Raw genomic sequence first — 25918 nt, forward strand, 5'->3', positions numbered from 1 at the left:
AATTTTACAAGACCTGAATTTCGGCAGTGAGCCACACGCAAGTTGGCACTGAAGTGTACATGCCGACACCTGTCCGCTCAGGGGAGATCTACCAGCCGCGTAACTGGGCAAAGGGAGTGGCGTGTAGGCCGTGGAACTCTACAGCCCACCCGCGCGGACCCCGCAAACATTAACACCGCCCACATCCTCGCTCTCCATGGGCGCCAGACCCATAGATCCCTAAGACCCCTGGAGGTAAATCTGCCGGGGATCCCCCAGTTATACGCAGTAAGGACGCCCCCAACCCCGCGAAGAGCTCCCTGGTGACCTCTCTTGTGTCTTTTCCCAGGTCTCCCGATCTGAGGCAGTGTGGAGTGGACCGGCACCTCGGGTACTCAGCCCGCCCCCCACCGCGAACAACTGCGTAACCCTCTCGAAAGTCAGCACCCACCCGCGGGGCGGCTGGCGGGCGGCCGCCCTTTTAAATCCCCGGGCTCATTTGCATGGCCCCGCCCCCTCGGTGACACGGCTGGCGCGGGCGGGCCCGTCCCCCCTGCCCCTGGGTCGCTCTTTTTAAGCTCCCCTGAGCCGGGGCTGCGCTCCTCTAATTGGGACTCCGAGCCCGGGCTATTTCTGGCGCTGGCGTGGCTCCAAGAAGGCGTGAGTTCGCGGCCCCTCCGGTGGCTTTTTAAAAAATATATATGTATAATTTAATTAAATTATTTATTTATTGAGGCCGCGCACGGGCCGTGCCTAGCTTCCTGCCCCTCGCCATCATTCGGGGGAGGGGGAATATTTTTGTTCCCCCTCCTGGATGTGACACATAAATACCCTGCGGGGGCCTGGGCGGCGAGCACGCGGCGGTGGCGGTCTCTGAGCGCCTTTGCTGTCTCCCGGTTTCAGATCCGCATTTGCTACCAGCGGCGGCAGCGGCAGAGCCAGGCCGGTCCTCAGCGCCCAGCACCGTCGCTCCTATCAGCCCGGAGTGCGCACCACAGGCCGGCGGCCGAGCTCGCGGTGAGTCGTCCCGGGGCCCGCGACGGAGGGGGACGCCCGCGCCCCCCCCTCCCTGCAAGCCACCGGGGGCTGCAGCGCGCGCCTCCAGCTTTATTCCCAGGCCGGGAGTGCGCGAGCCTCGGGCGGAGGAGGGCCGCGCAGCGCGGGGGCGGGCGGCGGGGCCCGCAGGCGTGGGGAGGACGCCCGCACCTCTTCCCCCGCGCCGCGGGCGCCCAGCGGGGGGCGGGGACCCGGGAAGGGCGCGCGGTGGGGGAGGGGGCACGCGGCTGCGACGAGCGCGAGTTGTGCACCCGGCGGTTCCCGATGCACCTCGCGCCCGCCGCTCCCGCCCGAGCCCGGGCCCGGGCCCTGGGTTGGGGGGGCGGGGAGAGGAACAGGCTGCAGCGCAGCGGGAGAGTGGGGGGCAGGCCACCCCCCGCAGCCTCAGGAAGTTCTAGAAGTGAGGGGGATGGGCAGGAACCCCGCAATTAGGCCCTACTCTCGCTCGGCCTTTACCTGGTGTCCCTCTTCGCAGATGAGGCCGAATCGCGGGCCTGGGTTCGGGGCTTCACCCCGACCCTACCTCTGGCCCTGCCCGCGCGTCTCTTCAGCCCCCAGGACCAGGCCTGCCCTCCACCCCCATAAACTGGTTTCTCTGCTTTGCTGGGCTCTGTTGGAACTAGTCCCTTTGACTCCCCGTTTCAATTTATTTTCCTGGAGCTTTATTTTGCGGGGAGGGTGCGGAGGGAGATAGCTTTCTTCCTCTCCCCCGCGCCCGCGCACGCCAGGTTTCCTGCCCCAAGGCGGGCTTGGGTGCCCCCTCTGGCAGGAAGTGGGGCCGGGTGCACCCGCGTGGCGGTGCATGCGGTCTGGGTGCACCGGTTTCCCGCGCCTGCTAGAGCTGCCTGCGCCCCTCCCCCCAGCGCGTTCTGGTCTCCAGTCCCGCCGGTCGACCTGCAACGGCCAAGCACAGGCACTTGCATAGTCACCCTGGGGCCGGGTATGGAGCAGAGTACCCCAGAAACTTAACCAATCTCTAGGCGGGTCAGGAAAAGTGGCGGGCTAGAGGGTCGCCAGGAACCTACTCTATCCTGTTCTTCAACTTGCTGTGTGGCTTTAGGCAACTTATCGGGGCTCTCTGGACTCCTTTATTTTTAAAGGAGCTCCATCGTGATTTCCTAGGGTCATCCCTGCAAATACTCTAAGCATTTGTGGAGCACGCAGTACATTCAGGGCGTAAAAAGGGGACAGGGTTGAGGCCCAAAAGGATTGAGATTGGCCCTAACCCTGGCTTCTCCATGCCAGGCCACCGATGTTAGAAACAGGTGGAAGAGACCGCATTTGTCGGTCTCACCAGAGAGGGCCTCAGACCTTCGTTCATTTCATGGAGTTCGAGATTTGGGGGGGGAGAGGGGCACTCGAGGGTTCCCAGCTGCAAGAGGTGGAGAGGAGGAAGCAAGAGATGAAATAGGAGCTTGCAGGGACACCCACCAGGATTCCAGCAGGCGGTCCCCAGGCTTTCTGGGATTAGGGACCAGCTTCACCCAGCTAGAACTCCCCTCTGAGGGGTCTTCCAGCAGACCTCATGTGAGGTCAGTATTCATTTAGCTGATTAATTTGGATGTTTAGTTTGAAAGAGGACCTGCAGTGTAATAGAAGATTCTAATCACTGCCTGTAATTACAGAGCAGGCCAACCCACTAATGACAGAGCAGGATAAATCACCCACTACCTTGCTGGAAAGGGTCTTCAAGTCTGAAATATTATAAAATAATTACCAGAAAAAGCCCCACCGCCTGGAGCATCCCAAAGCTTTGAGGATGGGGGCCTTGGGCCCTCCAAAAGTTACAATTTTGCAAAATGGTTTTTTCCCCCCCTCTTTGATTGGGTTAAAATTGGAAATAATTTGAAAATCTGAAAAGGGGAAAGAAGTCATTTTCAAATGTTCTAGTTCTCGTTTTGAATGAAGACTTCCCATTGTTTAAGCATGTTAAAACTATTTGGTTTGACCTCTGCAACAGTCTGGAGAAGTAGTTGAGGCAGTTGTCTTACCTTTATCCCCGTTTTACAGACTAAGGGGCTTTCAGAAGTGGAGCCATTTGGGCCCACCCTTTACAAAACACAGCCAGGAGTTGGTCCACATGGAGGTGTGGAGCCATAGGTTTCCTAAGTCAAGTCTCTTGTGTGGAACTTGGGGATAATAACTGGGAGGACAAGACTGGGATTGCAGGGTAGGGGGATCTTCACAGTTTTTTTTTAAAGGTATTTTGTTTAAGTATATTTAATGATTTTGAAAAGAGACGAAGGAAGAGACAAACATCAATTTGCTATTCCACCTAGTTATGCATTCATTGGTTGATTCTTGTATATGCCCTGACCTGGGGTGAAACCCACAAACGTTGGTAAATTGGGACGATGTTCTAAACAACTGAACAACTGGGCCAGGCCCTTACTTTTAAGCTTTGGAAGAGGCTCCCAACGACAGGGAGCTGGTATCCTTGCAGGGGGTAGGTTTTAGGTAAACTAGTAGTATGGCTGATTAAACCAAAACAGAAGCAGGCTTTTAAGAAGACAGAACATACTAGAAAAGGACCAAGAAGCTTTAGGATCAGTCCTGTCAGGGCTCCAGAGGGCCAGCTAGAAGGGTCCATCTCAGTTGGAGATGCCCATCCTGTAAGAAGGTATTAAAGGGAAAGATCTTGTGTGACTCTGGAGGCCAGGGTGGGGGAGTGCTGGAGGAGGGTGAGGGGAGGGGGGACCCACCTTTCAGCTTTGGGTTCCTTCTCCTTTCCCGCCACCTTACCCACTGCAGTTAAACCATCTTCCTCCTTCCCAAATTGTGTCCCCATCTTCGAATCCTAGGCTTACCCTGAGAGAGAGCAGAGGGGGTGCTGGTGGGGCCCGGGCACCAATCCTGGCCATGTGATTGGTGTGCCGTGTCCAGGCTGGCCCTTGCACCGTTTGGTCCTAAGCTTTGAGTACTTGCAGCAAGGTGTGCAGGGGGTTGAAGCTCATGGCTGGCAGATGCATGGGCTTCTTTTCTCTGCTTACCTTTCCCCTCTTGCTCCCTGTGAACTCCCCAGGCTTGGTGAAAGGGCAGAATTCTGCTGGCTAGAGAGAGGGGGCTGCCCTGCAGTGTGAGGACCCCTACTTCATCCACATCTCTGCCCAGGGCAGCCTCACCCTCAGAGGCAGGTCTGGGCTGCCTATGCCTGAGCCCTGGCCCTGTGGGGGTGGCAGGACAACAAAGAGCCCTTCTGAATAGCAGATAAGGAGCTGATTAGGGCCAACGGCCCAGCCCCACCCTGTGGCAGCAGGGTGGGAATCCGGGGCACCCAGTTTTGCTAGTGCACATGGAGGGTGGGAGGGGTGAGAGGGTAGGAAGTGGCTGACACTTGGTCTAAAACCACTTTTCCTGCCTCCAGCATCCACCTGCTCCGCAGAGAAGGGAAGATGAGTGAGTCGAGCTCGAAGTCCAGCCAGCCCTTGGCCTCCAAGCAGGAAAAGGACGGCACTGAGAAGCGGGGGCGAGGCAGGCCTCGCAAGCAGCCTCCGGTGAGTCCCGGGACAGCGCTGGTAGGGAGTCAGGTGGGTGTCCAAATCTTTGCCTCAGTTTATTTTACCCTTTGGGTTAGGGAGGTACCAGGTGTCTTGGCAGGTGAAAACTGGCCTGGGGGGGTGCACAGTTATCCCTGTCTGCATGTGTCCTCCCCACACATGCCTGTACGGCCTATACTCGGGAACCCTGTCATATCCTCCTGAGACTAAAGAAGAAAAGTGGGGATTGAGCCCACGACACAAAGTCCAACCAAAGTGACCCTCTTCTCATATAGGGCCATGCTTAAACACTGTGGTAGACCACCTGCTCTTTATTTCCAGTTTATCATGGACCAGTGTGTTGATAGAACAGTAAATATGAACTTGAGAAACTTGAAAAAATATATAAGCCTAGGATTTTTAATCATGAGATTCATCACATTTATTACTCTGTTGACTTGCTATTATAATAAAAGTTTCTGGATACTTAATGGCAGATTCTGTACTTCCTCATCCCAGGCCAGGAACCAGGACCTGTTCTTTGGCCTCACTGCCAGTGGCCCTGGACGGGGCTTTGCTCCTGGCTCTGTAAATGGAAATTGAGCCCTGGCAAGGTGGCTCAGTTGGTGGGAGCATTGTCCCATATACCAAAAGGTTTCGGGTCTCAGCAAGTACGGGAGGCCACTGATAGTTGTTTCTCTCTCACATTGATGTTTCTCTCTCTTTTTCCCTTCCTCTCTTTAAAACCAGTGAACATATGCCCTGACTGGTATGGCTCAGTGGTCGCCGGTTCGATTTCCAGTCTCAGGGCACATGCCTGGGTTGCAGGCCAGGTCCCCAGTTGGGGGTGTGCAAGAGGCAACTGCTTGATGTATCTCACACATCGGTGTTTCTCTCCCTCTCTTTCTCCCTCCCTTCCCCTCTCTCTAAATAAATAAATAAAAATTTAAAAAAAATCAGTGATCATATCCTCAGGTAAGGATTTTAAAAAAGAGAAATTGAAGCCCCAAAAGTTGAAAGTGTTAGGTTGTTGGGGAGTTGGTAGAATGACCCTTGGAACCCTGGTGCTACTTTCTCACAGGGTTACAAGGCCAGCCGTGCATTCTGGGGCACCCCAGGAAGCATGGCCAGTCGGGCTGTGGGGGCTGATCTTGTCATGTGGTGGCGATCTTGGCTTCTCTCATGGAGGGGCAGCCGTGGGTGAAGCCCAGTTACTTCCCCTTCCTGGGGAAGGGGAGATAAGACTGAGTTCAGTCCTTGGCCTTTACAGGGCGAGCCCCTGCTTCCCCATCTCCGAGGTGGAGAGTGGTCCCTGGTCTCTCCTGACCCTTTAGGAGACATGTGCCGTGAGGCATCTGGCTGCTGCATTCAGAGCCTAGGATGTGGAAGGAACTCGTCGTTCCCTGGGGCTCCCCACCTGCCTGTTACCTGGGGTAGAGTTGGGGGTCAGAAAGGGGTGTTGTATTGGGTTACTGGACTATGATTAGAAGCAGCCCATGGGAAACTGTAGCTGGAGTGCCTTTACTGCCCAGCTTTTATGCATAATGCAGCAGCTTTTTATTCTGTCTAGGGCTTATTAAAATTTTAGTGGCAGCAGTGGCGGGGATCTCTGGGGTTTCTTCTCTCTGGGAGGCAGCCTGGAGGGGGCCAGTTTACAGTAGAGGCTGGAGGCTCCCTCCAGGGGGAGGTGTTTTGTCTCCTCTTAATTCCTGGAAGTGTCCAACCTGTATTATCTGAAAGAGTGGGCAGTGATCCTGGCCTGGGGCTAGACACTCCTACATTCTTAAATTTAATTTTCATGACACCCTGCAAGGTAAGTCTTGTCACAATTTACAGATGAGGAAACCAAGGCTCAAGCATTAAGTGTCTTCCCCAAGATCTTAGGGATAGTCAGTGGCAGAGCTGGGACTGGGGCAAAGCTGCCTGTCTGCCCCCATGACACCTTTTGCAGGTCTTGTCACAGGGAAGCAAGGGGAAAGGCTTTGCAAAAAATAGTCAAACTGAGAACTAAATCCCAAGGGCTTGCCCCTGCCATTTTGGATTCCTGGGTCAGGGTGATGGCTTGCTTACTTAAAAACCCTGTTGGGGTGGGGCAGAGGGCTCTGTCTTCTGAAAGGGGTGGCACAGGTGGCATCTGTTTGACTGCCTCCTGTGTCTTTGCAGAAGGAGCCCAGCGAAGTGCCAACACCTAAGAGACCTCGGGGCAGACCAAAGGGGAGCAAAAACAAGGGCGCTGCCAAGACTCGGGTAAGGCTAGGGTGGGGGTGGTGCATGAAGAGGGTGGTGTGGGAAAGGGTTGGCTTATCCTGAATCTGCGCCCTCTGCCCTGGGGTGTGGGTGACAGGCAGTGGGTCTGTGCTAATTGGGGAAAGCAGTGTGATGATTGAGGTCTCACTTCTGGGGCCTTGGTCCTGCCCAGGACAATGGGGGAAATCAAGTCAGAAGTCCTGCAGCATTCCTGGTCTGGAGAAAGAGTTGGGAAGAGGGAAGGGGCAGCCAGCCCCACCAGCCCCCGGGCTGAGAATGTCACGTTCTATTCTGGGGTCTTCTGGATCCTAAGGGGGGGGGGGTGGATAAGCAGGGAGGCCAGATTCCCGGTGGCATCAGGCTTTCAGAGAAGTTTTGTTTTTTATTTTATTTTCTTCTAAGACACGACTCATATCCTCTGAGTCATGGGTGGAGGAGGGAGTGGGGGGCGTGTGTATATTGAGGGGGGTAATGTGGTGGCCAGTCATCACCAGCTGGACTTGGGTGGGCCTGCTGGCTAGGGTGAAATTCCTGGGCTGCTCTGAGCAGAGGTAGGCAGCTCTGTCCCTCTCTACTCCTCAGCCATCATTGGATGAGCATTGTCAGGGACACTTTTGACTTAGTGGATCTTTTCTTTGACCATCTAGAAAACCACCACAACTCCAGGGAGGAAACCAAGGGGCAGACCCAAAAAACTGGTAGGTGAAGGTGGGGGGTGGCTTGGCTCTTCCAGGTGGGGTGCTAAGAATGGGTGATGCCTACCATGGAGACAGTTCTCCCTGATCTGCAGGGCCAGGAATGGTGGGCTCTTTGTCCACAAGAAGTGAGGGGTTCCGGATACAGACCAGACTCTTGCCCTTCACTAGTGGAGGGTGTCTGTTTCTAGGGAGGATCTTGGAGGTCCTCTAGTCTGCTTTCCCCATTCTGGAAATAGGCAAAGGACATCACACGGGAAGGGGTGAGGTTTGTCTTTGATGATCCTGAGGAGGGAGGAAAAAGCAGCAAGTTCAGCCCTGGGAGGGGAGTCAGTGCCATGTGGGAGCTGAAGTATGAAGCCACATGGAGGCACCTTCCATTTTTGTGGCCCCAAATAGCTGGTAGTGGAAGTTGATGTGTCCGGTCCGGAGACTGCCTCTAGGGGGCTCCCCTGCAGTTAGCCGCCCCAGCCTTCATGTTCCCAGACCTTTCCTGTCCCTAACCTGCTCCCTGAACTCACTGAGGCATTCATTCCTCTGGTTAAGCCACCACCACCAGGCTTAGGGGGCTGAGGTGCTGGCTGGGCCCCAGGAGTGAGTAACAGGAAACAAGTTGTTTTGGAGTTTGTGCCTGGCACGGGGGCTGCAGCCTGTGTGGTGTCCCAGCATTCCCACCCCGTGAGGCGGCACACACTTCCCCTTCCTTCCCGCCCTGGCCTGGGGTCAGCCTGCGGCCTCAGCAGCTGCCCCTGCACACCAAGGCCACCTGGTTCCTGGGTGCCCTCCAGCCACTCTTCCCCATTTCCTCTCCTTGGCTGCTGCTCCCCCCAACTCCCTCTAGCTTAAATGCTGCTACACCGAGTTCTGCCCAGTCCCCCCACCATGGGCCCTGGGGCAGGGAAGGATGGCTCTGAGAGAGCAGCATGTGTGTGGTTGGTTTTCTTCCCTCCCTTGAAATTCTTCCTTTTTTATGAATGAAACTGGGCTGTGGAGGTTGCTGAGTCACCCACACACTCAGCCCTGACTCATCCCCCTTTTGGAGAGCCAGGGAGGGGTGGGGGCAGCGGGCCTGTGCTCCCTCCATCATGACTAGGGGGGGAGAGGGAGGGCTAGGCCTGGCACTCGTGCTGATGGCCCTGCCCACCTCACAGGAGAAGGAGGAAGAAGAGGGCATCTCGCAGGAGTCCTCAGAGGAGGAGCAGTGACTGTGCCGTGCCACCCGCTTCCTCACCGAGGAGCAGTTTCCTTCTGGGACTGGACAGCTCCGCTCCCACTGCCCCTGTCCCCTCCCCCAGACCCCCAGTCACCGCCGCCCATCTGCACCCGCCCGCACCGCCACACTACACAGCACACCAGCCGCTGCGGGGCCCTGGTGGCCGTGGGGAGCAGGTTTCCTTCGGTCTCGATTCCCAGCGACCCCTCGCCCCTCGCCCCCCACCCCTGTGCATTCACTCGCCCTCCTGGACAAAGCTGACTTCCCACTTAGCCGCACCCGCGCCTGTTGTGTCCCTGCTCCCTCGGTGGCGGGGGCACTGCTGACTGGGCTCCTGGTTTGGGGGTCCCTTTCCCACTCTTACCTCTGGCTTCCCATTAGGGGGCCTGGGAGGGCTCCCCTGGCCTTAAAGGGGCCTGAGCCCCGTCTCTGACATGCCCACTCCACAGTACTGGCGGCAGCAGCATGAATGGCCCTGGATAGGGCTGTGTGGCCCCAAGACGCCCACCTTCCTTCCCCACCTTGCCTAGTCTGGGCACTAGGTTGGACGGGCCCCCCTGGGGCACAGGAAGGAAGGCAGCAGGAGGAGGGGTGTGAGCCCCCTACCCATCTGCTTCCACTTAAAGCCTCTGACTTTCCCCTTCTCTCACAGGGGGCACTAACAAGGTAGCCTTGCCCACTTGCACCCCCTGCTCCACCCCACCCCCCAAGGTTCTGGTTCCATCTTTCCTCTGTTCACAAACTACCTCTGGACAGTTGTGTTGTTTTTTGTTCAACGTTTCATTCTTAGACATCTGTCATTGCTGCTGCTACCAGCGCCAAATGTTCATCCTCACTGCCTCCTGTTCTGCCCACACCCCTCCAAGATGCTCTTGGGAAGGGGCCAGGGGCAAAGCAGGCTGGGAACCGACTACCCCAGTCCCAGGGAAGGTGGGGCTCTGCCCCTAGGATGCTGCAGCAGAGTGAGGCCTGTGTTGATGGCCGAGAGTGTAGGGCCACCTTCTCGCCCCGCTTCTGCTGGGGAGAAGGTAGCATTATTTGTCCCAGCCTGGGGCCCCCCCCTCTGGTTTCCTATTTGCAGTTACTTGAATAAAAAAAAATCCTTTTCTGGACTGGAGTCTGTGTGGTGGGTGCCTGGAGCAGGTGAGGATGGGAACCAAGGATCTGGTGGGGCTGGCTTTGGAGGTTCCCAGCCCAGCTCTTGAGGCTGGGGGGAGGAAGGAGAAAGCACAAGTCAGCTCTAGGGAAGGTGATTTTAGTCCCTCTTAAAGAAATCACACCCCTAACCACAAAACCTTTTATTTACAAAATATATATGTATACTGAATACTATACATCAGGCCTTGTCACCATGGAAAGAACTCCAAAGCTGGGTCAGGGAGGGCTAAAGAAAAATGGGGCCCATAGAAAGGGCAAAGCTCCCTGCCCCCCAGTTACCCCAAAAGGAAGTCTCCCCTTAGTGCCTAGGAAGACAATAGGGCTCGGCCCACAAAGGACTTGGAGGCCTAGGGGGTAGTGAGGTGATGGGGCTGGGGTGGGTGGAAGGAGGAAATGAAATGCTGGGGTGGGAGCGGGAAGAGCAGGCCAAAGAGTCCTGGACACTCCAGGACCCATGGTTTTGAAGATCAGGGCAAGGGCGTCAGGTCTTGACATCCAGCAAGGGCATCCGCTTGTGCTGGTAGCCGCTCTGCCAGCCGTGCACCACCTGTGGGGGAGGACACTAAGCCCCTGGGGGTCCACTGCACAGCCTCAGAGAAGGGACTTCACTACTCCAGGCCCAAATGGGGAGGGCTGAGGACAGAACCGGGCTCTGGTTTCAGGGCCGTAAACGGCAGACCACCCTCTGACGACTCCCTGTCCCAAGTGCTCACCTTTGGGTCTCCCACATCAGAGAGTAGCTCCTGCTCAGCCTCGTGTAGCTCCTCAGCAGGGTCGTAGCTATACATGGGGAGCAGGTGATGGCGAAGCCGGTCCACCCTGGGAAGCAGGGGAGGGGTTCAGCCCAGGGGACTCACTCTCCTGAAGACCCATCTCCACTCCCCCAGGCTCTATGAGCACACATCCAATTCTACAAGGGGCCTTTCTCCAGGGGTGAGCTGAGCCTGGGCTAGAAAACCTAACAATGGAGTGTAGGGGATTTCAGGCTTGTAAGGATGGCTGAGGGGCATCCTACGTATATGCAGAGAACTCAGATCCTGTGAGAAGATATTAAGCCAAATATGGGGGAGGTAGCACTGGGGGGCAGGGACACTCACCGCTTTTTCTTCTGGATATACATTACCTGTAACAGAGACACAGCACTGTGGAGGCAGGAGCCCAAGACAGCCCACCCACTTCCACACCCCTAAGAGGACAGCTTGAGGTGCTGCTGTGTGCAGGCTGGACCAGGCCCACCCCAACCCTGCTTAGCAAAGGTGTGGGTGTACATGTGTGAATGTAGGGGCTCCTTACCACAGCCACCACCACCCCGACCAGGGTGATGAGGAAGAAAGGCCCCAACACATAGCCCACCATGGAGTCGCTGTTGGCCTGGGGGGCATTGGGCACTGTGGTGTTACTCATGACATCAGCAGCCGGGGGGCTGGGCAGTCCGCATGGGCAGTAGTGCCTTGGGAGGGCGCCTCCACTGGGCTCCCTGGGGAGGAGGAAGGGAGGTTATCAGTTTCACCCAGGGTGACATCCAGGCTCTGGATCCCTCCCCAAGAGCTGGTGATGTATGAAAACTTATGTCAGGAACTGCGCTGGGTTTAATTCTCCAATGATTCTCAGCAAATCCTGGGTGTAAAGGGTACCTAGAGGCGGCTCAGGCCCAAGGACAGTTCTGCCAGGCTCCTAGCTCCAAGTCAGGGTGGGGCCCAGCTCAAGTGCTGGCCAAGCATTTGCAGATCTCAACTCCTGGGGAAGGTTTAGATACAGGTTCCCAGCTCCTGCCCCGACCTCCTGGGACACTAGGCTGCCAGCACCTATCCAGTGAAGCAAAATGGGGAGATTAGGTAAAAATATGAAGGTCCGGCACGGTGGCCTAGGGGGTGAGGTAGGAGCATTTGAAGGAGCCTTCCTCAATCCTGATCCAATCTCTACACTTCATGCTATAGGCCCTATGTGCCCTCCTTGTCCCTTGTGTCACTCTAGACATACAGCCTGGGCATCCTCTTCCCCATCTGCCTCCTGCCTGGGTGGATACAAGTGGTTAGGGCTGGACTGCATCTGGGAAGTGAAGTCACGTCCTCCTGGTCCCCACCCAGGGCTCCGCCCAGGTCCCTCCCCTCCTGGCCTAAGCTGACAGGCGGAGGAGAGGGGCAGTTCCCATCGACAGATGCAATAAGACTGTCCATGAAAGGCTGCACAAAGATCCTCCACGGTCCCTGACCCCGGTTCGCCTGAGTCTCCATCCGAGGGCAAGGTGTGAGCTCCCTGTCCCGGTGTTCGCGGGGTCACCGGGCTTGCCTAGTAGCACGAACACCGTCCCGTGGTCGAGAATACACGTCGAGGTGGGAAGGGTGTCAGGCCGATCCTAGGATGCGGACTAGCAACAGCGACCGGGAGGTAGTTCCCAGGGCTCTGGGAGGCTCAGGCCGTGGGAGGGAGGTGTGGGGGGAGCGCAGAGGAGCCCTGGCATCTTGTAACCCCAGCACCCCGAGGCGTGGACCCGTGCCAGCACTCTGCAGCCCATCCAACGCGGCTATGCCTTACCTCCCGCCGCTGCAGCCCGGACAGGAACGCCCTCGGTCGGCTCCCGGGCCCCGGAAGAACCTGGAGGCGCGTGATCAAAGGACCCGGGGAAATGGGTGGAGCCTCAGCTCCGGGGCGCAGCCAATCCGGTGGCGAAAGAGGAGCGGCCCGGAGACTTCGGGAGCTGCTGATGCCGCGGCGTGAAGGCGGGGAAGGCCCGGATTGCAGGGTGCACCCCGAGGCGACAGGGGGCAGCCGAGGGCTGCGCAGCAGGGGGAGGAAAGCGCATGGGGCGGGGGCGGGGCGCGCATTTCCCGGCGTGCCCCGGGGTGGACCCTAACAGAGCCCCACACCCTGGGGGCTCAGATGAGGGGTTGAGGCCTGTCGGTCTCCGCGCTCCCTCTCGGGCTGGAACCCACGTATAGAGCCAAGCCACACTCTGACGTTCAGCCCAGGCGAGTGGTGACTGGTGGCAAGCTTCTCGAGCACGACCTTGCCCCGGGCCCACCAGGCCTCCATTAGTGCATTGCGTCCTCCACGCCTCCTGGCCGTGCGCAAAGGATCGAGTACGGAGGCTGGGTTAGCTCCTGCCCAGCCACCAGCCCACCCGCACTTTTTGCGCCTCAGACTTAACGTCTGTAAGACAGGCTGCTATGAGGATGAACCCATAACATGACATAAAGTAAGAAGGCTAGTGCACAGCATGCCGTGGATGTTAAATTCCCCGTTAACTTCTTCGGGGGTGGGCGCACAGATGGAGCAACAGGGTGAAATCCCTGTGTTACAGGTACTTGCTAAGTAGGTAAGCTTGGGTCAAAGCTTTCGTGGTCTGATAGTTGAAATGTCACACACTTTAGAAATCTGAGTAAGATTGGTTGTCATACTATAGTTTTGCAGAAATTCTCACTGGGAGAAACTAGGCAAAGCGTACAGGGGATCTCTATTAATGTCTTAAACCTGTACATGTATCAGATTTATCTACAATTACCTGAAATGTGCGTGTGTGGTTTTTTACCAAACCTCTCCCTCCCTGTCCGCACAATGACGGGCAGCTGGAAAAACTCCGGACTGGTAGGTGATGGGTACCACCTAAGAATATAAAGGTTGTGGCAGCTGAACTAGGCTGAGGTCCTCCTGGGTCCTCAGGTGCTACTGGAGATAGAGGGATGTCCTGGGTCACCCTATTTTTGCCAGAGGCAGTCAATGGTATGGACATAGTTGAGCCACTTGGTCTGACCTGACCGGTTTCCTCAGGCCTTTCCAGAGAAGGTTAGATGAAGGCAGATCTGGTGCAGAGATGCCTCAACTGGGAACCAGGGAGCAGGTGGGAACTTACGCCTCTTGCCTCCAGACACCACCACCTGACTGGTGGGAAATCAGATGAAGGGAAAGGAATAGATGCCTGGGTCTGAAGGCCTCAGGTAAATTTCCCGGTGTTCTCAGCCTTTTGAGTCTGAAGAGTAGGGAGACCACCCATCCAAGGCTTCTATTAGAGTTGAGGGCAGAGGGAGGCGGCCACCTCCCCAGGCAAGGCCTGCCTCACTTTGTGAGGAAGTGGAGACCAAATGATAGGTTTCATTTTTCTATTTCTTTCTCTATAGTATTTGTTAATCATTTATTTATCAAGACAAACTATTTCATAGCCCACATACTCATGTTTCATAGTTCAGGAACACAGGTCAGTGACAAACTTTCATGGAATTCAACCCGAAGAAATTTTTTACATTCCAAAATCACTTTGCACTCTGAAAGATACCAGCCACCTTCATCTCCTCAAAATCTTTCATGGAATCATAATTTCTGTAGAAATCTTTCTTGCTTCAGCCATAGCAAACTTATAGAAAGCTGCAACCCCCAGGAGTACAATGATTTCCAACAATCTGAAATTGCAGACACTTGGCCAGAAGGCCACACATCTGAGGTTTTATCAAAACACTGGAAGCCCTGGTAGTTATTCTCCTCAACACCAACATCTTTGGACTCAACTGATAGGTTTTAAAACCCAGGTCCCCTTGGCTGTCCACACACTCAACTTTTGTCCCCACTCTCAGCACTTCCAACCATGTACCTTGGGGGCTTAGTGGTCCTAGGAGCAGGCCTAATGGTCATATTGGCTAGGTCATTGTATAGAAAGGGCTGGGGTCTCAGTGTCAGAGACTTGGCATGTTTTTACTTCCCTTACTCCTAGGACAGAACAGCATTCTGAGCTAGGAAGGGCAAGCGGGGCAATCCCAATTAAAAAATGAGTAAACTGAGGCCCTGAGCAGTGTGACGACTTCCCAAGGCCCTTGGCATGATCAGCAAGGGTAGGATGACAGGTGGGTCCTTCTTGCTGGATAGCTCTGCACTGGCAGCAGCTCCAGGGGCTGCATTTGAGGCCTGGTTAGTTCCTTTGATGAGCCTTTCTGTGATGAGGTAGACTGTGGTGAGTTAAGATGTGTACTCTAAACCCTAGAGCCACTAGTAAAATAACAGTTATAGCTAATAAGCCAACGAAAAAGATAAAATGGAATAAAAAAATACTCAAGAAATCCCAAAGAAGGCAGAAAGAGAGGAAAAGGGGAACAAAGAATAGATGCGAGAACTAAAATAGGATAATAAACTGAAACCTAACTATATCAAAATCTCATTAAAGGTAGATGGTCTGAAGTTTAGACTCTAAACGACTCAATTAGAAGCTGAGATGTCAGAATGGATGTAAAAACCAAGACCCAATTATATGCTGCCTGTAAGAAATGTACTTTATATGAAGATTCAAATAGGGTAAAAGCAAAAAGGTACTCCAAAAGAAATCTGGGAAGGCTGCAATAATATCAAAGTTGATTTCAGAGCAAAGAATATTACCAGGGATAAAGAAGGTCAGATTATAATGGCGAAGGGGTTAATTAATCAAGGACATAATAACCCTAAATATCCATGTGCCCAAAAAGAGAGCTTCAAAATATTATGAAAGAAAAACTGATAGAACTGCAAGAAAAGACAATTACAGTTATAGTCAAAAGATTTTAGTACTACTCTTTCAGCAACTGATAAGTAGACAAATAATCAGCCAGGATAGAGTACACTTGAACAACATTGTCTATCAACCAACTTGGCCTGATTGACAATAGTAGATTACATCTAACAATAGTAAATTACATATTCTCAAGTCCACATAGAACATTTATCAAGATAAATCATATTCTGGACCATAAAACAAGTATCAATAAATTAAAAAGGATTCAAGTCATACAAAGTATGCTTTGATCACAATGGAATTATATCAGAAACTAATAACAAAAATATCCTTGGAAAATCCTCATATACTGTTTTGGAAAAGGAATAGCACACCTCTGGATCAAAGAATAATTAGGAAATATTTTGAACTGAATGAATACGAGAACACACCATACCAATTTGTGAGACACCTCTATTAGAGAAATTTATAGCATTAAATGCCTATGTTTTTTAAAAAAGGATTTCATGTCAATGATTATAGCTTCTACCTGAAACCAAAGTGTGCAGAAGAAAATAAAAATCAATGCAGAAATCCATGTAATAGAAAACAGAAAAATATCAATGAAACCAAAAGATGCTTTTTGAGAAGATCAACAGAAGTGATAAACTTCAAGCCAGTATGACCAGGAAAAAAGAAAATACCAAAAAACAAACTCAGGAATGAGAGACATAACATCACAACAGATTCTACAGAAAATAAAAGAATAATAAGGAAATATTAGTAAAAATGTTATGTCAATAAATTCAACAACTTAGTTGAAATGGAGAACACATGGGAAGACACAAATTACCAAAATGCACTTAAGAATAGATAAATTTATAACAATCTAGGCTGAATTGATACCATCTTAGCTTCAACAGCATACATTAATTTATCCTATCCAATTCTGTACACACACACACACACACACACACACACACCCTTTATAGTCGTTGCTACAAATTCATCTCTATATATTGGGTGCATGTTAAGATAGATTTATAATTACTTTATGCATCTGTCTTTTAAATCATAAGAAACAAACAAAAAGTTACATACCTAAAATACAATAATACTAGCTTTTATGTTTATCTTGCAGGTACCTTTATCAGTGATCTTTATTTCTTTCTATGGCTTTGAGTTTTCATCTAGTGCCTTTTTATTTTAGTCTGAAGGGAGTCTCAGGCAGTTCTACTAGCAACAAATTCCATTAATTTTTATCTGGGAATGTCTTAACTTAATTTTGAAAGATAGTATTTCTGGATATGCGATTATTGGCTGCCAAGTGTTTTGTTTTTTGCTTTTGTTGGTAATTTAAATATATAATCCTACTGGTTTCTGGCTTTCATGGCTTCTGATGATATATTAGCTGTTAGTCTTAGGATGAAGACAAAGATTGGTGATGGTTGCACAACATTAAGAATTTATTTACTGTCACTGAGTTGTTTATTTAAAATGGCTAAAATGGTAAATTTTATGTATATTTTACCACACACACAAAAGGAGAGGTTGGCAGAATGGATTTAACACAATGATCAAACAGGACTTGAATAGACATTTGTCCAAAGAAGAACACATGAAAAAATGTTCAACATGATTAATCATTGGGAATATTCAAATCAAAACCACAATGAGATTCTATTGCACACACATTAGGATGGCTATTATTTAAGATGAAACAAAACAAAATAGTAAATGTTCCAGGTGAAAGTTTATTTTTTCCTTTTGATCCAAATAATTGATTTGAATCCTGGCTTCCTTCCCATTACTGTTGGTTTCCTGTATATTTTTCTTTATTTCACATAGTGTTTCCTTCATTTCTTCCTTTATTTTGTGGCCACACTCAATGAGCTCTCAGCACATCCTGATCATCAGTGTTTTGACCTCTGCATCTGATAGGTTGTCTATCTCCATTTCATTTGGTTCTTTTTCTAGAGTTGTAATCTGTTCTTTCACCTGGGCCATGTTTCTTTGTTTCCTCATTCTGGCAGCCTCCCTGTGTTTGTTTCTAGGTATTAGGTAGAGCTGCTTTGACTTCATGTCTTGATACTAATGTAGTAGGTGTTCTGTAGGGTCTAGTGGCAGAGCCCAAGCTAGGCACTTGAGGTGCGCCCTTCATGTGGGTTGAGTACACCATCCTCTTGTAGTTGAGCCTTGGTTGCTGTTGGCAGATCAATGGGAGGGATTTCCCCAGGCCAGTCAGCTGCAAGGACTGGCTGTGACTGCTGACTACCAACCTCCACCCTAGTGGAGTATCAGCTGTGCAGGGGTAACATGGTGGTGCTCTGAAGTGGTCTGTAGCGGTCTACTGGGTATGCTGGCCCTGGGGTTTCCTGGGTGGTGCAGGCCAAGGTCAGCCCTCACCTGTGTTTTTCCTGGGGCCACCTGCCTGAGTTATAAAGCAATCTGAGATCGCTGCTACTTGTGCTGGGCTTGGAGATTCCCAGGTGAAGCCAAGCTGTGACTCTAAACTGGATCCTGGTAGTGCCTGGCCTGGAGCTCAGTGAGGCCAGCTGTTGCTTGTTTGATGGGATTTAGGAAGTTGTGAATCATGAGCCAAGACCAGCCATTCATATGGAAAAGAAGCGTGGGTGGGCCCATATTTTGGGCAGGGTGGAGTCTCTGGGGATCTCCAAGGTGGGCCAAACAGTGTTAGCCAGGTGGATGGAGTCTCAGATATGGCGCTAGCTTGCCAGCTCTGTGGGGGGAGAGAAGATAAGAGACAATGTCCTCTCCTTGCCTTGGTGCCAAACACTTCAGTTTCTCCCTGTGTACCACCAGTGCCTTTCACGCTGCTACCCCAGTGCTGGAGGGTGTGAGTCTGAGTAGGTGAGTCTGTATGTAGGTTCGTTAAGAGGAACCGCTTGGGGTTCCCGCCATTTCTTCCACACAGTCCTCGCTGTATTTTGCAGCCAGAAGTTGTGGGGACTTATCTTTCTGACACTGGAACCCTGGGATGGGGGGCCTGGTGTGGGACTGGGATTCCTTGCTCCTGACATATCCCTCCCAAATTTTCATCCACTACGTGTGTGAGAGACCAGCTCATTCTGTGTCTGTGTTCCTCCTACCTGTCTCGATGGTTGTGGTTTCTTTAATTCTGTAGTTGTCAGACTTCTAATTCAGCTCACTTTCTTTTGGTTCCACCTGATCATCGTTCCATATTTAGTTGCTACTTTGATGTGATTTTGCAAAGAGGTGAGTCATGTCTGCCTACACCACCATATTGACCAGATCCCTCAAATAGATTTTAAGTCAAGAACTGTTACAAGAGACAAAAGAGGACATTTTATATTGAAAAAAGGGTTAACTCATGAAAAAGTTATTACAGTTATATGTACACCAAACAACAGAGTCCCAAAATATATGAAGCAAACACTGAAAGAATTGAAGGGATAAATAGAGAGTTCTACAGTAATAATTGGGGACTTTAATACCTTACTTTCAAATATGGATAGAATATCCTATACAGAATATCAATAAGGAAATAGAGTACTTGAAAAACACTATAAATCAACTAGACCTAACACAAACAGAGTGCTCTTCCCAACAACAGAATATACATTGTTTTCAAGCATGGAACATTCTCCGAGACAGACTACATATACATTAGGCCACAAAAAAAATCTTATTAAATTAAAAAACAAAAGAAAAGCCCAGTATCAAATGGCCTCACTGGTGAATTTTACTAAACATCTAAACGAGAATTACACCAGTCCTTCTCAAACTCTTCCAAAATAACTGAAAAGGAAGGAACACTTACTATCTCATTTTAACTCAGCATTGCCCTGACACCAATCAGACAAAGACACAAAAGAAAACGCTACAGGTTACTATCTCTTATTAATATAGACATTGGGCCATGAAAGAATTGTCAATATATTTTAAAGGATTAAAATAAAACAAAGTATCTTCTCTGACCACAGCTAGAAACCAGTAACATAAGGAAAACTAGAAGATTAGCAAATATGTAGAAAGTAAACAACATATTCTTTTTTTAAAGCACATTTTATTATGTTGTTACAGTAGTCCAATTTTTTCCCCTTTGCTCCCCTCTGCCCAGTACCCCCCTTCCCTCCAGCAATCCCACCCTCCTTAGTTCATATCCATGGATTGTACATATAAGTTCTTTGGCTTCACCCTTTTCTATATTATTCTTCACTTCCCCCTGTCTATTTTATATCAACGAATTATGCTTCTTAATCCCTGCACCATTTCCCCATTGCTCCACCTTCCCCTCCCAGCTGATAACCCTCCAAATGATCCCCATACCTATGGTTCTGTTCCTATTCTGGTTTGCTTAGTTGGATTTTGTTTTTATTTTTTAGATTCAGTTGTTGATAGTTGTGAGTTTGTTGTCCTTTTAATGTTCATGATTTTGATCTTTTTCTTAAGTCCCTTTGACATTTCATATAATAATAGTTTGGTGATGATGAGTTCCTTAAGCTTTACCTTGTCTGGGAAGCACTTTATCTGCCCTTGCATTCTAAATGATAGCTTTGCCGGATAGAGTAATCTTGGTTGTAGGTCCTTGCTTTTCATCACATTGAATAGTTCTTGCCAGCCCCTTCTTGCCTGCAAAGTTTCTTTTCAGAAATCAGCTGAAAGTCTTATAGGCACCCCTTTGTTGGCAATTCTCTGCTTTTCTCTTGCTGCTTTTAAGATTCTCTCTTTATCTTCACCTTTTGCATTTTAATTATGATGTGTCTTGGTGTGGTCCTCCTTGAGTCTATCTTGTTTGGGACTCTCTGTGCTTCCTGGACTTGTATGTCTATTACCTTCATCAAATTTGGGAAGATTTCCTTCATTCCTTTTTCACATAAGCTTTCAATTTCTTGCTCTTCCTCTTCTCCTTCTGGCACCCCTGTGATTTGGATGTTGGCATGTTTGAAGTTGTCCCAGAGATTCCTAAGCCTCCTCATTTTTTTTCAATTCTTGCTTCCTCATTCTGTACTGGCTGTCTTTTTCTTCCTTATATTCCAAATCATTGATTTGAAGCCCAGTTTCCTTCCCTTCACCATTGGTTTTGGGTGGATCCTGCTTCGTTTCATTTAAGATAGCCTTTACTTCTTCCCTTATGCGTTTGCCATAATCTAGCATATCTGTCAAGCCTGTGAGCATCTTTAGCACCAATGTTTTGAACTCTGTGTCTGCTAGGTTGGCTATCTCCTTGTCACTTATTTCTCCCACTGGAACCTTGATCCGTTCCCCCTTTTGGGCCATACTTCTCTGTATCCTCAACTTGACAGGCTCCTGTGTTTGTTTGCCTCTGTGTCTTAGGTGGAGCTGTCGCTCCTGTTATATTGTAATAGGCAGAGCCTTAGGTATTTGTCAGTACAGGGTGACCCATTTCACCACATTGTGGCCCTGTATGTGGTAGTGTTACGGCTACATAGGCGAGATTGAACACTCTGAAGCAGTGTATAAAGTTAAGCAAAGGATTTTTAATAATGGCCAGGAGTTGGGCAGACCCTGAGCAGGTCTCTAACATGCTCCAACCTACAATGGAGTCTAAACGCTGGGTTTTTATACTGGTGCAGTCTCTTTGTTTCTTCTTTGGCAGGAAACAGCCTTAGGAAGAGGGGGCTGGGCAGGACTGCAGGGATGTCTTGGCAGTAACAGGAACAGAAATTCGCAAGGCTAAAGGTTATCTTCGACGGCAGCATAACTCTTCAGCCAGGGACGAACTCCCTGTGAAGCAATTTATTTTCAAAGGGCTAGACATTCTGCAAAGCACAACCTTCACAAATGTTATAAACCAGACACAAGCAAGCAAATGGGAGGTGATAGAGGCTGAAGTCCTTTTAGCTTGTAAATCACTAATTGCTATAACACTCCTTCTTACATTCCTTTTTCCAAGGCCTTTTAGCAAGTCCTTGCTACTTCTTACAAAGAACATTTAAAGCCCTTACATACTTACATATTGAAACTTTTTACAGGGACTATTTGGTGCCCCTACAGTAGGGGGGTCAGAAAGTGAACAATGCCACTTGCTCAGCACTTGCTCCTTTTCCAGGCACTCCTCCCACTTCCGTATGAGACTGGCGCCTCTCTAGGTGCTGCCCTGGCCATCGTTCCCAGACTGGGTGAGTCTGCGGATGTTCTAGGACCATGGGGGCCCTTCAAACAAGCGTACCCCGTGAGAGACCAGCAGTTCTGTTTTCTGCCCCAACCCCCACTGGTCTGCACAGTCAGAAGCAATGAGGCTTGATTTTCCCTGGTGCTGGGACGTGAGCTGGGAGGTCTGGTCAGGAGCTGGGAGTGCTCCCCAGGTGTCCCTCCCCACTTTTTAAAATGTGTGACTGCGCTTTCCTCTGACCTGTCACTGCCACCACTGCTGATGCTGCCGCCACCGCTGCCACCACACCATGTCCTCTCTGCCCGGGATCCGCCCTTCCTACCTGTCTGGATGAGTATTTCTTCTTTATATCTTTGTTGATCTTCCATGCAGCTTGATTTTTTGGAACTTCTGGTTGTCTCTAGTTTTGAGGTAGTTGTATTCCTTCTTAGTTGTGGAGGGAGACGCAGCGTGTCTTCTAGGCCTCCATCTTGGCTGGAAATCCAACACATTCTTGAGAAACCAATGGGTCAAAAAAGACATCACTAGGGAAATTAGAAAATATTTTAAGACAAACGAAGACATACCAAAAGTTATGGGATGTAGTAAAAACAGTACTCTGGGGAAAATTTATAGACCTCAAATCAACAACCTAACTTTATACCTGAAGGCACTAGAAAAAGAAGAGCAAACTAACCCCAAAACCAGTGGTAGGAAGGAAATAATAAAGATAAGAGAACAACTGTGGCTTGTATGGGTCAGTGGGCTTAGTGCTGGCCTGTGAACCAAAAGGTTGCCAGTTAGATTCCGGTCAGGGGACATACCTGGGGTGTGGGCCAGGTCCCCAGCTGGGCAAGTGTGAGAGGCAACTAATGGATGTTTCTCTTGCACATAGATGTTTCTCTCCTCTCTTTCTCTCTCTTTTCCCCTCTCTCTACATAAATAAAGTCTTTTAAAAAAACACTGGCTAATGTGGCTCAATGGATTGAGAACCAGCCTGAGAACTGAAAGGTTGCCAGTTGCCTTTGAGAAGTGAGTGAAGTGCCTGGAAAAGGAGTGAGTGCTGAGCAAGCGGCATTGTTCCCTCTCTGACCCCTCCCCCATATACAGCGCCTAATGGTGGTGAAACTGGTTGCCCAACACTGAGGAATACCTAAGGCTCCACCCCTTATCGCGTAACAGGTGTGACAGTTCTACCTAAGACACAGGCAAACACAGGAGGCTGTCGAGTTGAGGAGACAGAGAAGTATGGCACAAAAGAGGGAGCTGATCAGGGCTCCAGAGGGAGAACTAAGTGATGAGGAGACAGCCAACCTAACAAATTCAAGAAAAAGATCAAAACTACGAACAGTAAAATGACAACAAACATAACTATTAACAAATGACACAAACTAAGCAAACAACCAGAATAGGAACAGAATCATAGGTATGGGGATCATTTGGAGGGTTATCAGCTGGGAGGGGGGAGGGGGAGAAATGGGGAAATGGTGCAGGGACAAAGAAGCATAATCGGTTGGTACAAAATAGACAAGGGGAAGTTAAGAATAATACAGGAAATGGAGAAGCCAAAAAACTTATATGCACAACTCATGGACATGAACTAAGGTGGGTAGGGACTGCTGGTGGGAAGTGGGTACTGGGTGGAGGGGGACAAAGGGAAGAAAACTGGGACAACTGTAATAGCATAATCAATAAAATACACTTTAAAAAACTATTCAATTGTACGATTTAATCATGTACAACTTATTGTATGTTAATCATATCTCAATAAACTTTTACAAATATGATTAATAAAGAATGCCTTTAAAAATAATGGAGCACCCAGTCCATGATCAATGCATATTTATTTTATAAATGAGTTTATGGAGTTAATGACAGGTTGAGTTGATGGGTCAATGCCTAGATTGGGAAGGGGGAGACACACAAAGAAAGAGGAACCAAGACGGTAGCAGAATCTTGTTGGCCACCATCATGTTGCCCAGGCTCAACCTTGCCAGGCTGGCCCCAAGTGTCCTGCTCCCACTACTCACTACTCTTGTGGCTTCAAGTAAGTCATGCAATAACTTGGAAACTCCAAAATGTAACTAATAATATCCATCTCTTAACTAAGATAATTGTTGATTGAAAGGCATAACTTACATGGGATAAATACTGGGTAAATAATAAAATGCTCCATAAATGTAAGGGACTATTTCCTTTCTGATTGCAAAAACAAATCACTATCAAGAGTTGAAAAATAGACCCTGGCCGGGTAGCTCAGTCAGTTGGAGCATCCTCCCAATAGCCAAGGCTGTGGGTTCGGTCCCTGGTAGGGGCATATGCAGGAGACACAGCCAATGGATGCATGAACAAGTGGAACAAGAAATTGATCTCTTTCTCTAAAAGAATAAAAATAAAAAGCCTTGGTTGCGTGGCTCAGTTGGTTGGAGTGTCATCCCACACACCAGAAGGTTGCAGGTTTGATCCCCTAGTTAGGGCACGTACCTAGATTGCAGGTTTGATCTGAGTGTGCACAGAGGCAACCGATTGATGTATCTCTCTCACATTGATTTTTATTTTCTCTCTTTAATCAATAAGCATACCCTTGTGTAAGGATTATAAAAGAAAAGAAAAAAAAACACTACCTTAAAAAAGAGAGTTGTAAAATATGCAAAATCACAAAGAAAAAATATAAAATTCTCCATAATCCCAACTTCAAGATGGTGTTTCCTTCCAGGCTTTTTCTTACACAGGCTCACTTGTTTTTGTGAAGCTATTTGGTGTTCTTTATGCCTGCAGGCCGGACTGCTCTTCCAGCATCATGGCCGCTCCAGTTGTTCTTCCAGAAGCCTATCTATATCTTTCGGAAGGGCACAGAGGGGGGCTGCTCCAGAAGGAGGGAGGAGTTGAGGAAGAACCTCTAAGGAAACACTGGCCAGCTGCGCAGGGTCAGCCTCCGCCTCCACCCCATTGTGATAAAAGTAGGTGGCAGTGTCCAGGTAGAGAGAAACCCATAGTTCTCACAGCCGCCACTGTGACATCACTGGCAACCTGAGGTGAGACTATTGTTTTGGAGGTCCCTCTCTTTCAGCATCATCAAAGATACTGCAAGGAGTGCCAGGAGCAGGGCCACTCCCCACCCAGCCCCCAGCCGCTCCGCTCTGCTGTCCAGGTACCGCCATGGTGGTTCCATGGAGGGTAAGGAGGGGGCCTACCCTCTTTCCAAAGCAGGGCAGGGTCAAGAGTAGCATGTGAGGACCCACGACATGTTCCCCGCTGGGCCTGCATATCCCGAAGGAATAAGTGAGGAGGGACTAAGTGGGTCCTTAGGATGCATCAGGCGGAAGGGGTGGCCTGAGGGAACTCCTAACTGGCCAGCCCCCGCAGCACCAGAGGCCTGACTTGTGACAGTACCGGCTTCCGCCCAGCTTCCTCACCTTCTGAATCTGATCCACACCCAGACTCTTTTCCCCTTGTCCTCCAGGCTCTCCAGGCTTTAGCTCCCTCAGCCATGAGACGGGGATCAATGTATCTGGCTCTCCAGGTAGATGTGAAGGTCAGGCCCCTGGCAGCTGGCCCTACACAGGCAGTAGGAGTTCAAGGAATCACGTGAAAGGATGGCAGAGTAATTTGCAAAGTGGAAAGCACTAGTCAAATGGTAGCTGTTATAACTGGTCCAATCAGCTTCCTCAGATCAAGTTCTCCCCAAGTAAAACAGATTTCCCTTGACTTCACCCCCAAACTCAGAGCAGAAAGAGAAAGCTGGGGGAAGGAGCCTCAGAGCATAGGCTTCCATCACTGTTGGTTCTGATTGGTCAGAACCACTTACCCTGAAGGGTAGAACATCTCCTCCTCTTTCCCCTCTGCTCTCCGCTCTCCAAACTCCTCCCTCCCCAGATCCAGGAGGGCCTTCTGGCCTTTGCTTCCGGCTTGGGGAAAGCGGAGGGGTACTGTGGGGGGCGGTTGTTGAGAGGACAGGGTGGCACTAAGCATACATTCCTGTGCTATGGATATCCCAAAAATGCCATCTGGCGCTTTCCTTCCTCCAGCCTGCATTTTCTAGGTACCTGCTCTGAACCACTCTGCTGAATACCAAGACAGAAGATTCTTTGGGCCTTCAGAAGGTGCCACACAGTGCCATCGAGGGGAGGATCTTGGAGGGCTTTGTCAAAGGATGGCCGTGCACTTGGGCACTGTGAAGCAGTGAATGGTGACCAATGCATTTGGAGAAGTGCACAAAGTTCTGTGAGGCCAAGGCCTGCAGCAGGAAGTGAGGCTGCAGACGTGAGCAGAGGACAAATCACTAAAAGATACTGGGTACTAATCTAAGGAGCTGGAACTTGACTCTGAAAGCTATGGGTAGGTAGAGAGCCAGAAGTGTTGCCAGGGACACCATGGGAGAAGGGAGGGGTCACTGAAGTCGGGTAAGACAGGTGGCCTTTGGACTCATCAATGTGGCAGTCATTGACCGTTGACAGGTGACAGTGGAGGCTCATGGGAGGGAAGGCATGAACCCATGGTGACCCCACAGCAATGGTTTCCTCTGGGCAGGCTCAGCTCTAGTATAGG

The 25918-nt window shown here is 50.2% G+C and overlaps 2 protein-coding genes, 1 long non-coding RNA gene and 1 pseudogene across 6 annotated transcripts; 1 reads left to right on the plus strand and 3 right to left on the minus strand.

Moving 5' to 3' along the window:
- Positions 1 to 515: 515 nt before the first annotated feature.
- HMGA1 (high mobility group AT-hook 1) lies at positions 516 to 8774 on the plus strand. 3 transcript variants are annotated; one of them, XM_090282230.1, is made up of 6 exons: positions 516 to 639; positions 883 to 996; positions 4400 to 4562; positions 6675 to 6758; positions 7406 to 7456; positions 8605 to 8774. In XM_090282230.1, exons 3-6 carry the CDS (start codon positions 4428 to 4430, stop codon positions 8656 to 8658), a joined length of 324 nt encoding a protein of 107 aa, XP_090138356.1. In that variant the 5' UTR covers positions 516 to 639; positions 883 to 996; positions 4400 to 4427; the 3' UTR covers positions 8659 to 8774. The 3 variants fall into 3 exon arrangements, with proteins under 3 accessions (XP_090138356.1, XP_090138358.1, XP_090138357.1); XM_090282232.1 differs by having other exon boundaries at positions 518 to 639; positions 4400 to 4529; XM_090282231.1 differs by lacking the exons at positions 516 to 639; positions 883 to 996 and adding an exon at positions 4084 to 4165.
- Positions 8775 to 10162: 1388 nt separating this feature from the next.
- Positions 10163 to 12420, minus strand: SMIM29 (small integral membrane protein 29). 2 transcript variants are annotated; one of them, XM_090282233.1, is made up of 6 exons: positions 12360 to 12420; positions 11459 to 11629; positions 11118 to 11301; positions 10922 to 10947; positions 10538 to 10643; positions 10163 to 10371 (listed from the first exon to the last, which is right to left on the minus strand). In XM_090282233.1, the coding sequence occupies exons 3-6, from the start codon at positions 11226 to 11228 to the stop codon at positions 10306 to 10308; spliced, it is 309 nt and encodes a 102-aa protein (XP_090138359.1). In that variant the 5' UTR covers positions 11229 to 11301; positions 11459 to 11629; positions 12360 to 12420; the 3' UTR covers positions 10163 to 10305. The 2 variants fall into 2 exon arrangements, with proteins under 2 accessions (XP_090138359.1, XP_090138360.1); XM_090282234.1 differs by lacking the exon at positions 11459 to 11629 and having other exon boundaries at positions 12360 to 12417.
- A 1651-nt stretch (positions 12421 to 14071) lies between these two features.
- On the minus strand, positions 14072 to 14311 carry LOC150006857 (cytochrome c oxidase subunit 6C pseudogene; annotated as a pseudogene).
- Positions 14312 to 20736: 6425 nt separating this feature from the next.
- Positions 20737 to 22549, minus strand: LOC150006858 (uncharacterized). The gene is made up of 2 exons (XR_016511766.1): positions 21714 to 22549; positions 20737 to 21003 (listed from the first exon to the last, which is right to left on the minus strand). It is a non-coding gene; the product is annotated as an uncharacterized LOC150006858 (long non-coding RNA).
- Positions 22550 to 25918: the final 3369 nt, after the last annotated feature.

The sequence above is a fragment of the Furipterus horrens genome, unplaced genomic scaffold (genome assembly GCF_987537825.1).
Source record: "Furipterus horrens unplaced genomic scaffold, mFurHor1.1.pri manual_scaffold_6, whole genome shotgun sequence".
Taxonomy (NCBI): Eukaryota; Metazoa; Chordata; class Mammalia; order Chiroptera; family Furipteridae; genus Furipterus; species Furipterus horrens.